At 45.9% G+C, this 12,453-nt stretch overlaps 1 protein-coding gene across 1 annotated transcript in view; it reads right to left on the bottom strand.

The window, feature by feature from the left end:
• elp4 (elongator acetyltransferase complex subunit 4) overlaps positions 1–12,453 on the bottom strand; it is a 51,386-nt gene that overhangs the window by 34,626 nt on the left and 4,307 nt on the right. Inside the window, exons 3-7 of the mRNA XM_056413101.1 lie at positions 10,879–11,000; positions 9,113–9,247; positions 7,528–7,664; positions 4,827–4,911; positions 2,219–2,407 (exon numbers count right to left, since the gene is read on the bottom strand). Of these exons, the coding sequence (XP_056269076.1) occupies positions 2,219–2,407; positions 4,827–4,911; positions 7,528–7,664; positions 9,113–9,247; positions 10,879–11,000 (668 nt within the window). The remainder of the gene's footprint in view (positions 1–2,218; positions 2,408–4,826; positions 4,912–7,527; positions 7,665–9,112; positions 9,248–10,878; positions 11,001–12,453) is intronic.

Here is a 12,453-nt window from a genome sequence, read left to right as displayed (position 1 = left end):
GAGCCTCAGCTGACCATCACTGACAAGTCACAGGAAGAGCTACGGGCCTAAAGTGGGGTGGCTTCCCCACTTCCTACCCTCTTACTTTAGCAACCTAGCCTGGACCACACGCGTCTTCAAAATCAATCTTCATTTTAAAATCTCAAATAAACACACAATTTTGTTATTTCACAAATAATGAAAACTGCTCAGAAATATAAAACATTTGATGACAGTATTCATCAGCTCACTTTACATACGAGAGGATTTGCTGCTTTTCTTTGTTGTATGTATATTTATAAATTAAATTTCTTTACGTTTTGGACTGTTGGCATTACGTATGGCCCTGGGAAGTTGTCAGCGCTGTTTCATAAACTAAATGAGTAATTAAGAAAATAATCAGCAGATTAATTGATAATGGAAATAATTATTAGTTGCTTGATTAAATCTAAATGACCCAATGTAAAGGTCATTTGAAAATGTATGGTCAATTTCTGCGGAAATTGCTGGTTATTAAGACGAACCTGCAGGTTATGTCGCCCCACAGTACTAAACAACTACCTGGATACATATTTGCATAGGTCAGGACACCACTTAGCCTGAGCAGCAGGTGAGGTGTGTATGGATGCATTTTTAGTGTATTTTGTGTTTGTGTGTGTTAACTGGTGGGGATGATGGCAGGAGATAGTATGATGGAGGAGGACCAGGCAAGGACAAGCCTAATGAATGTTTCAGATGGACTGTGGCACTGGGCTGCTTTGAGGAGGCTTTCAGTGAGTTGCTCAACTTCCCAAGCTGCTTAATAATGGATAGAGAGTCCAGTGTGGTCTCGGCCAGCTCGCCCTGCTCCTGGTCTAGAGTGGTCCAAAGGTCTTAGCAAAGACACTGGCAGAAAGAAGCTCTGCAAACGTATCAATTCATACCGTACCATGCACACTGACATTAACTTATAATGAGCAGCCCGAACACCTTGGTGACCTCAGCTGATCAATTATAATCTTCTCCTTTTACACCAAGTGTGGTTAAACTAATCACAAGGTCCTTTCCTTGATGCCCATCTTTAACAGCCTCTCATTACCTCCATGTTGGCTTCGTCATCCAACACCTGATTCAGTCCAAAATGTCCCCCTCTCCTCTTCTTCCCTCGCTCATTCACTTCACTCCCCAGGGTGGAAGAAGGGGGACAGATTAAGGGTTTGGAGGCCAGGCCAGAGAGGGACAGGGGGACCGCTCCCACCACAGCTGACATCTGCTAGTTAGCCACTTTACCTTTTCTGACTAGGCCAAGGCCGCTGTGCACCGAGCGTATCGGCGTGGAGCCAGAGCATGTTGTGGCAACACAGCTGTTCAGAAAGTGAAGCGTCAACCTAAATCTTTGTGTCAAGCATCAGACACAATGCGGCTTCCATGTTGTTATGAATGGGCACTATACGGAACGCAGGGTGTCTTAAGTGGAGGCCGGATAAAACATTTGAGCAGAAAGTCTCAGATGGTTTTCTGGTGCGTCTATGGTCGACCGTCTGGGGGAGGGCTGTGGTTTGCCATATGCCTCAGCAGATGACTCCACCTTCACACTGAGAGGCCAGACTGTACACAGACGCATGCACGCGGACTCATACCCCCCCACCCCCTCCCCCACCCACCCAAACACACAAACACACAAACACAGCCAGAGATACACACAACTACGAGGAGGGATATATTTTGTGTCAAGAAATAAAAATACATTCACAGGCACACACTCGCCTTGTGTACAGCTTCCAGTCATTAAAAGCCCAAACAAACAAACTCAGGGGCTTTTGAATGAAGTGTGCACTCGGCTGGGTCGGTTGGGGGAGCGGTGCGTGAGGAAGAGGCCCCCGCGCAGGAGGCCTGAGTCATACCAGGATGACACTGGACCACAGGGTCAAGAGGAGGCCCCACGACAAAAGACTTCAAACTCTGTTCCCCATTTATGAACAAGACAAAGAAAAAGCACATGGGCCAAACATCAACCCACGCACACAAAAAATCCTAACTGTCTCTTGTTTGTAAACTGAAGTTGATTCAACTTTAGCACGTTGTTTATCCCTCTGGTGGCAATTAAAGGAAAGTGGGGTAGGACACCAGGAGCAAAGAGAATGAGGGAATAAAGTCAAATATTAAGGTAAAGTTCCGAATCAGATAAATGTAATCACAAGTACATGCTGATGCTTATGAGCCGTGCCGAGTTGTTTTCGTGTGTCCAAAGTTGTCTTACCTGGATGAGATGTGACGGCACAGTGACTACTGCAACGGATAGCGATGACCTCAGCAAAGCACGCAGTCCATAGAGAAAGGTAGTGAGGGCGTGGCCATTTCTAGGGTTGTCGTGGCAACTCAGGTCATCGCCCCACAGAGCCGAGCCAAGAGAGTGGAGCCCAATTCGCAGGATGTTACGCGACTTTGACTGTGGGAAAGAACGAGCAAAAAGAAGGGTTCGGGAATATTAAAAATATACAAATATGACATTCTCCACAGAAGTGAACACACATGGTTATTACAACTTAAGAATACGTTTTGGGAGTTTTTCCTGATCTGATGTGAGGTCCTGGGACAGGGATGTCGTATGTGTACAGATTGTAAAGCCCACTAAGGCAAATTCATAATTTGTGATATTGGGCTATATAAAATAAACTGAATTTAATTGAACAGATATTTTGGAACGGTGCTGTTTCGGGTCGTATTCCCAAACTCTGGGAGAGGGCGACTGGACAGTCTGCTCACCAGCACAGACGATCGGAACACAGTGCCCAAAGGTGACTGGACACAACTGCCCAATCACAGAGGCCATCTGACACACGCACAATGGACCTGTCAGACAGGCTTCCAATATGGCCGCCTCCCAGAAAACCCCAGCACATTCTTGGCACAACAGTGATGCTCTGCCGCCAAGGGGGCCTGGGTAAAGGGTGGAGTAGTGCCTTCCCTTAAAAACACCCACCCCACCACAAGAGATCAACAGCAACCCACTCTCACCAAGACAGAAGAAGTGGTTCAAATAGTGGTGGGATACATATATCACGTAAACTGAGAGAATAGAGGCGCCTGTCCAAACTGTGAGAGGTTTTTAACCTTTACTACAGTTGCCTTCTACTTGGGGTTTTCTTCAGGATGACTTCTGATTACTGAGGAGAGAGCCAAGAGTGATTAACAAAGCTCTGGTCTAAAAATCTGCTCACTTCTTCCTTTTTTCCCCAATCCTCTTCACTCTTTAACCCTCCCCCTCTTTTATCTCAACCCTCCCGAAATCTCCATCCCTTCCTCTCCCAACGGTATGACCTGAGCTTGGTTTGGACCTGGATCAGAATCACAGGCATCTAAGGAAAATAAACACGCATTGTTTCTGGGAGTTTGTCACAGTCGGCTCATAGTTTCCCAACGGAGGACTCTCACACCGAGCTCCACATTCATCTTCCTTACAGCATTCAACATCAGTACTGCTTCTCTATACCTTACTATACTTACTGTTGTGTATGTGTGCCTTTGTCCTTATTAGATATGCCCTTTCTTTGTGTAACACGCTTTGCCACCAAAGGTCTTGGGGGCCACAGAATTAGAATTCTATTTCTATGTCTGCAGCCCAGCGGGGGGGGGTCTGCGGTAACACGACTGTTGCTGTGGCATCAGGAGAGGCCAAACTTAACTCCTATAGTTTAGCCTATAGAAATAATCAGGGAACAGTGCCAGTTGAGTCTAGCCAAGGACCAGAGGCCAGCCGTATAGACTATAGCCAGCCTGGGACCACAACCTCATCACAAGCCAATCTCTGTCGAGACTCACAGTCCTGCTGCCACTCCGGTCACAGACATCGCCAACGACTCCAAAACATATGGTCAAGGAGATGGCGCCTTCTTCTAATCTGATATTTGCAAAAAACGCAGTTCATATGAAATCTGCATCTTGTTACCAGTCCACGACGGTTAGATTAACAAATAAACATACAAACGCACACACACACACTGACTATCACCCATACTGGGCATTCTTGTGCCAGTGCCCATGTTGCTCAGTGCCGGTCTGCATTCCTGGACTGTGCCAACCGCATGTCAGGCGGCCGCACTGCTTTAATGATGTCAGCAGTTAATCTGCTGTGAGTGACAGCGCTCGGGGAGGGAGGGTGGGGGGTGCTGGAGGTAAATCCTGTGTGGGAGTGATGGGGGGGGTTGGGGGAGAGGTGGCTCCAGGTGACGAGCAGAGGGTTCACAGAAAGTAGGTGAATAAGGCGTGGGAGGCGAGTAGGCTCACACACACACACACACACACACACCCTCATACTGTATTTATATTTGTACAGGCAAATCACAGTTTGAAGTCTGTCTTGTGGGAAACAGACGGGGCCATGGACGTTTCAGGCATTCTGTGGGGCACTGGTGATTATTAAAAAGATGTATGTCAAAGGTAAGACACACAGCTGAGGCCAACCAGAGCAGGTGACAGAGAGGGAGACAGACTCAAGAGAAGAGGAGGCTGAAATGTGACAGAAGAGCTCCTCTGGTCATCACTCATAATTATTTAAACGCCCAATCGTCTGTCAGGGCTCATCGAAATTAGTTACAAGCAGGCATTTGTAACACAAACACATGCCAGCAGCTGGAAATCAAAGAACTCACCTTGAAAAACATTTAGTGATTGAAAGGAAAAAGTATGTACACCTGTGTTGAATCACTACGAGTGGCAGCTCATTGCACGCCGATTGCAATAAACCAATAATCTATTTATCAGAGCGCCAAAACCAAATCCACAAATAAAAGAAGGACCTGATAAAAAGTGTGATTTAAGAACAGGAAAGAGTGTTTTGGTGAAACGGCAGTTCATTCATTTCTTACCATCGGGGCTGCGACATCAAAGCCCTCCCTGTTTATGACCTCTTGAAGTGACTTCAGCAGCGCAGAGTAGGACTCAAGCGTGGCACTGAAAAGAGCACCGGACAGAGGAGAGAGTGGACAGAGTGGAGAGGAACACCAGAAAGAGAGCACAAAGGGGTTACTCAGGACGTGTAACATGTAATCGAAACCATTTTCGATAAAACCGGGCCGAGCCTTTCCCCACGGTAGCTTAATCCTTCCAAGACTGCAGCATGTTTCTCCTGACTGTGCTTTTCCGGAGCCACTGGAGCAGACAGATGATCCATACAAAGAGATCCAATTAATTTATTTGGTTGATTAAATTACAACATGACTGGTTCTCCGTCAGCTCCCCGAGGATCTGATTGTGCCGAGACAGACAGACCAACAGACAGATGAGACGTGCTTATGCACAAGCAGACACACAACAACGACGGTAAGTGAGCAGGAGGGGGGGGGGGGGGAATTAATGGGCTGATATCTAAAATTAATAAGGAACAGCATTTTGGAGTTTAATCAGGGGTAAGATGTGCACTATTGACAAGGGGCATCCGGCACCATCGGAGCAACATTGAGCAACAGTCAAGGGACGGGTTACTGCTGAGACCATCATGTGCATCGAGGATGGCCAATAGGAATGTTAACCCCATCATTTTACCACAAGTCCCTCAACTTAAGAACACCCCATCATTGTAATGACCGCTCTGTGGCGAGTCACAGTGGGCTGCTATGTCACTTGTCAATTTCACCTGCAGGCGACAAAAGCTGATCCACATAGATTGGTCACACACCGATAGCCCTGCATAAAGAACAGTAACACATACTCGTGTTGATTACACTTGCGCCAAGTACATCCATGTACTCTATTTCAGTTATTCAGCCCAACAATGATGCCTCCTGACCCCGCTGGGGCTAATGATAGAGCTGGGGACACCTACCCTCCTTGGCCTCTCTGCCCATGCCCCTGCTCTGAGGTAGGGGGGGGGGGGGGGGGGCTGGGATGGTTTGACATGCAGTTGAGCAGGAGCTCGCCTCTGGTTGGCAGCCATTGTGCTGGCAGCCATTGTGTTCTAGCTGCCCCTACTGAGCACCCGTCATTCAGGTAGCAAAAGGTCTAGGTGCTGAGCTACAGGGGCTAGTGCGTCAGCTAATTAAGATCATACACAGGGACGCTTCTTTATCTCGGTGTTCCTCTTTCAGCAAGGGAAGAAAGGAGGAGAGAAGGGGGATGCTTGGTCTTAAACAACAGGATCTGTATCACCTAGAGAGCAATTTGTGCCAATTATGCCTTCAAGTGAAACGGAGCAATTTAACAGCTAGGGTATCAACATGGGGCTGTGGACACGTGCAAGGGGGAGTCGCCCGCTTCGGAGTTTGTGTGGTACATGTGCGCGTGTAATATGCTCAGTGTGTGTGTGTGTGTGTGTGTGCGTGCCCATTTATCAGTATTGGGGCGGGGCAGTGGGCATAATGGTGTGGTGCAGGTGTAGTTTCCTGCTGTCAAAATGTCTGTAAGATCTCTAAGCCATTGAGACAGTTCCACCATGTCACTCTTACGCACCACAACGCTGCAAACATCAGCGGAGAAGATATTTTATTGTTTCGTTTCTCTCCTATCGTGAGGCATTCTTACGTTCTGAGCTGATATGCGAATGCTGTCACGCGAGTGAAAATATATCCTTTAAACTGAATATCCACAACATGTTATGTGTTTGCGTGGGTGCTCAGTTAAACAGTCTGTTTGCCGAGATAAAGGAAGAGGCATTCGATGGAGACTCCTCCACATCCTCTGTGCTCCAGATTGCTGTATTTACCCAGTGTGTGAGTGTGCCTTCGCGTGCCCTTGTTTGTTCAACAGCACTCTCTGAGTAAAGAGCCTGTGTGACCTTTGAACCCTAAATACACTCAACGCAGGAGAAATCAAACAGACGCTGAGCAAACAACCCCTTATTTGAATAGACATACACAACCTTTCCAAGAGGCTGGATGTCTTAGGCCAATGGCAAAGCTACTTAGAAGAGAGGATGAAGCCAGCTGCCTTTTAACTGATTTTTATCGGTAAAAATACAGTTTTATTAAAGATTCAAATAAATGATATCATTAAAATTGTGGATGCTTGGATTGAGCAGTAATGATTCATATTTTATAGATTTTAAGCAATTAAATTAAACGTGGCAACTATTATAGAAAACTAAGACTGTATACTGTACTTTATGAGAGTTAAAACTGTTAATTGATCGATGAGCTTATCTACAAAAAATATTAAACTATTTCTGACATTTTATAGAAAAAACAATTGATCCAGAAATGTAAAAAGATGAATTCATAATGAAAACAATATTGCGTTAGCCCTAGAGTTTATTCAATTCTTATAAATGAGTATTTCAAAAACGCTCGACATAACACTAGGAAGCCAGTTCCTTCCTCCCAGGTTGACTTTTCTCTAATGCTGGTTGCAGAGGCTTGTAAAGCCTGTGCTCTTTAAATGATGCTAGTCTGTCTGCATTGTGGGTTTACCTGCATTCTGTGAACAATGGCATGTTGGCCTACCTGTGTTCTGTTGAAGATGTCTAATTTGTGAAACTGTATTTTTGTGGATGATGTCGTGTTTGTGCGCCTGTGTTCCGCAGCTGGTGTCTCATTGGTTTCCATGCGTTCTGTGACTGATGTCTTGTCCTTTTACCTGCGTGTGGCTGATGACTGGGTGGGATGTTCTGGAAGGTAAAAGCAGTGGCACTTGGCTGCCTGGCGAATTTCTGGCTCCATCGTCTTGGAGACGTCATAGTAGTGCCCGAACCGGGACGAGGATGCCAGGGCGCTCTGAGGAGGTCAACAAGTCAAACTCATGTTAAAGCATAAGAGCACCATATAACTTTAATTAAAGTGAAACCCGAAATGAAGCTACTGCTTGCTTTACATTTCTTACGACAAATGATCTGCATTTAACTCAACTCAGATAAGAATGAAGCAATTTGTGAAAAAAATTATTCTCATTTGTCCTTCTAATATTTTAAATGTGTATGCGTCACAATACTATGGTGATGTAATTGCATTGTTTATGGGTCATTCCTCAACATTCCTACAGCGGGGAAGTTAAATAACCACTAAGGCCGTGCTCCTAAATCATTTCTTCACATAAATGTCCACTTCTGGCATTAAAAGCAAATGTGTCAGGGACGCAGGGGAAGGCGGATGTTTTCCTGCAGCTGAAAGACGGAGTTTTAGCTCTTCTCTCTCAGTGAAACCAGGGATTCCATTGTTAGAGGGGCCCATAATCTACTCCTAATCTGGATTAAGGCCCCCGGTGTGTCCCTCTCCTGGCGGGACGAGGGGGTCAGCAGGGCAGGGGGGTCAGGGGCTCATCTTCTCTTTGTGAGCCAGGCAACCCGCTTAGCGTTCCATCCCCGCCCCGACGGCCTCACCTTTGATCTGATGTCTTCATCGGGAGAGTAACACAGTGGGCTCTGCCAGTAGAGGTGTGTGTAAGGGGAAAGTAAGCGTTGACTCTGGGGGTGAATTTGGGATGCAAATCCTCTGGCGGGGCTTACTAGTGGTTTGTAAAGACGATTTTACAGGGGAAGGGGGAGCGATGAGGAAAGGACACAGATATAAAGAAGTTTCCAGGGAGAGAGAAAGAGGGAGAGGATCCCCAGGGACACACTGTGTGCTGTTAATCCACATAGCGATATGGATTATAGACTGAAGGGGGGAAGACTGCGGAGAAGGAGAAGGGGAGGGTCACCTCTCCTCAAAGCGGAAGAAAGAGTGTAGGGCTGCCGACCCTAGCAGGGGGAAAGGCAGGGATTTGGGGGAAGACAGAAGTGCAGGTCTGGGTCATAGGGTTGAGCGAGCAGACATGTCAATGCACAGGCTACAAAGTACTCTTGTTTCCCAGGCTAAGCAGGGGTGCAGGCGTGTGTGTATGTGTGTATATGTGAGTTGGGGACCAGTGAAAAGCCTACCTATTGCCAGCTAAGTGTGAGTAATCTGGTCCAGCTCTGAAAGGAGAGTCTGAGGCCTCATTCAGTCCACAAAGGAGTTTAGAAGCTGATGGATTTAGTGGTAGAGACAATTGCCAAACCACTAAGACCAGAGAGCCAGTGCTGTTCTTTCTCATACAATCATTAACAGAGACGCATGTTGGACTTTTGATCAAAGTAGCATTAATACAGTTATCTTTATTCTACTGTATGTCCTTGTCTAAATATACTGCAATAATGATCATTTCAGACAGTATAAACTCAACTGACATGTGATCACCTGATTACCTGTACTTTTGGAAGATTCTGATAGCGCCAGGCTATCTTCATGGCATCCAAACTGTCTTGAGGTTCACAGGACAGCCTGGGCTGCTCCACTGGTTTGTGGATAGCAACATCGTCCAAGATGGGAGCCGGGAGTTCCTACACAAAATACAATTATTTTTATCACTATAAATATGTTAATTGTGAATGTCCACGAGGCATTTCAATTACCTTTAACCCTCCTGTTACCTTTAGGGTCAATTTGACCCCATTCAATGTTTAATGTCAGTGTACCTTGGGGTCAATTTGACCCCAGGCTGTTTTTCACTGTGTCAAACATATAAGAAATATCAACTTTTTTATATATTTAAAGGGCTATTTAGGTAGTCAACAAACAAACATAAAGTATCTCACACTTAAACTTGGGAAACAATATTAATTCTAAGAATTTTCTGGAGGTTTTAATTGCTGGGGTCAAATTGACCCCGAGGGTAAAATATGTTAGTAAATGTAAAGGTAACAGGAGGGTTAATGCTGTTCAATATCATATGACTTGTCACAATGTGTTACACATAATTTAAATGCACTTTATCCTGATATCTTGAATGTAAATAAACAGCAAACTTGTTTTTACTGGTCATGTTTTAGCAATTACTAGATTAAACTGGGCAATTTCTCCTGGAGAATCTTAATTTCTTGGCCATGTACAATTTTACAATAGCACATGTGCGTTACAATTCTTCACACAGGAAAGATATCGCTGTGGCCGCAGTGCGGAGAGATGAATGATCCTCATAACGACGTGTACTAGTATAAAGTTAGATGCAAAGACTAAAATAAGAACTGCAATAAGCAAGTCAGTCAGTTTATAAAGCTGAACAGTTGAGTAATTGTGAAATTCAATATAATGTGCACAAAAATAGCCGACTGATAAACAAGCCTGTTCTTTCACTGCAACCAGTCCAACGCAATGTATACAAATCATGCTCCTCGGTTGAAAAAGATGGAGTGGGTGGGAAATCTGACTGATTAGCTAGTTTAAGTAATCATGGGTTTTTAAGTGCAAGGAATTGTCCTCAAATTTCCTGCTTTAACTCGATGTCTTGCAGCTCGCTTGTTTCCTGTGTGCATGCTAATGCAATGCATGAAGTATAACCTGAGCATCTTCACATTAGCATACTGTGAATGTAGCTGTGAAAACAATAAATAATGTGATATATCCCCATTGGGAATCCCCGTCTCTTAATAAGCCTTTGATATGTAAAGAGAGGGTGAGGCTGTGACCCCTCCCACTATCAATCAGTGGGAGAGAGGCCCTCCTCCTGTATGCTGGGTGGCAGTCAGCTTCTGGGACTACGGTCCCCTTCACAGAGTGATGCATCGGGAAACATTTCAACAATGCCACAACCATGCCACAACCATGCCACCCTCGACCTCTCAGATACCCCCGCTGACCCGGACACATCTTGGGGAAAGCTGTGCGCCTTTAATACCTGCTAAATCCCGCTCTGACCAGCGTGAACCAGGCGGAATACTGTACGGCGGGAGCTGATTGATTTAGGGTGAGAAAAAATTCCCGCTACAACGAGGCAGAATATTCCCAACATCTTCAGATGACGAAAGGTAAACAAATGCAGCAGTTGTTACAGGGATGATGTTAAAGTAGACATATTGAGGCCATCCCTGCTTCTTTGTGGATAGTTTGTCAAGACGTGAAAAGAAAATCACACGTCGCAGAAAAACAAATGTCCTTCTTAAGAGCTTGCAAAATCCGGCACCTCCTCTCCTACCTGTAAGATGTCATCTGGGTTATCGTGAGCCGCCGCCACAAACAGTTCATGTCGACACACTACTCCTTCTGCCAGGAAGTACTTCAAGATCATACGAGAGTAGCTATCATATCGGTCCTCCTCTAAAGAGAAACAAAGACGAGAACAATCAGAATTTGAGTGGGAATGTAAAACTCAAATAAATACACACTCTGTCCATCAATGCCATTCGAACTAATATCGTCAGAAAATTCCGAAAGAAATGATTTTAACATTTTGCAATATATCAACCATCGGATTTTGCCTTGTTCTGAGCATTCACATAGACACCACAGATCCAGAAGTTTATGACCACGTCACAGTCGCGAACTGTAATTGATATAAGGACCACATTCGGGTTACCTTTGGTATGGAACAGATGAAGGAGCAATCAACATGGCACAGAAACAGAGGTGTTGCTGTGTGACCTGACATCTCCAGCTCTCTTGTTAAGGTCTTCACAGTGTCCCTGTCCACTGTCACCTATCATATCCGCAGCGGAGAGAGCGAGGCACCTGTCTTAAGCACTCACCTGACACCTCCCCCTGAACACAAAGGTACCCCCAGCCTTCAGGACAACTGACAACAGGAGGCAGAAGGAGGATCATATAGAGCCTGTCCTCAACACATCTGGTCCAATCTCTCTGCTGCGTGCGTGAATCCTGCTGGCAACGGCATGCTTTCATTCCTGTGTTTCTACATCAGGTGTGTTTTGTTGTCATAACGCAGGTGAAAGGCATATACAAGTTACATGAGAGACTTTTAAACACATGCGCACAGGGTCATTCTCAGCTTAGAGTGGTGACATCACGGTCTCATTTAGATGAGTGTCTCGAGCATTAAATGAACAGGCAAGTGATTCCAAACATCCAACCCATTTCCCAAAGGCAGCCTTTCTCCGTGCACACAAAGCGGCCACCCGGCCATTCCCCACCCCAAATTCACAAGCATCATCACCATGACCCATCCCCCCCTCCTCCTCCTCCTCCCCTATCAGGGCACATAACTCTACCCAGCATGCTGCTGCTGCTTCCTGTCACAATCATCATTTTGTAAAGATTTCATAGGCCTCTCCATACAATGACAAACAGTGGGCACAGGGACAAAGGCCGCAGTGACAGTTTAAGGTAATGGGCATACAGCTGACAGCTTGGGAATGACATCCTGACGTGTCATCCTGAATCATCCAGAGAATTCCCCCCTCCCACGTTCCCGGTCGATGTCCTCACCTACAGACTCGGGATGGCACAGGAAATTCCATGGCTCTTCAATTTGTTGTCGGTGGGGCTCCCTGTTCTCTTATTGATGGGTTTCTAGGTCAGCGGGCCTTTGTGGCTTTCAGCAGGCCCCACAAAGACTCCCAGATGGGCCCTCTCAAGATGGGGCCTATTGTGGCTGTGTTTCTATGGGAGCCTTACAAATGGAACCTCCAGGAGTCATTAGGCTGTTGAGGCGGGGGGTAAGGGAGGGGGTGTGGGTGTGGGGGGGTATACAATCAACAGGGGGTGGGGGACGGTCATATCTTTGAGGGAGATCAATCACTCTGGACAGTCATGG

Source organism: Pseudoliparis swirei, chromosome 4 (assembly GCF_029220125.1).
Source record: "Pseudoliparis swirei isolate HS2019 ecotype Mariana Trench chromosome 4, NWPU_hadal_v1, whole genome shotgun sequence".
NCBI lineage: Eukaryota > Metazoa > Chordata > Actinopteri > Perciformes > Liparidae > Pseudoliparis > Pseudoliparis swirei.
This window is presented reverse-complemented; position numbering and strand designations above follow the sequence as displayed.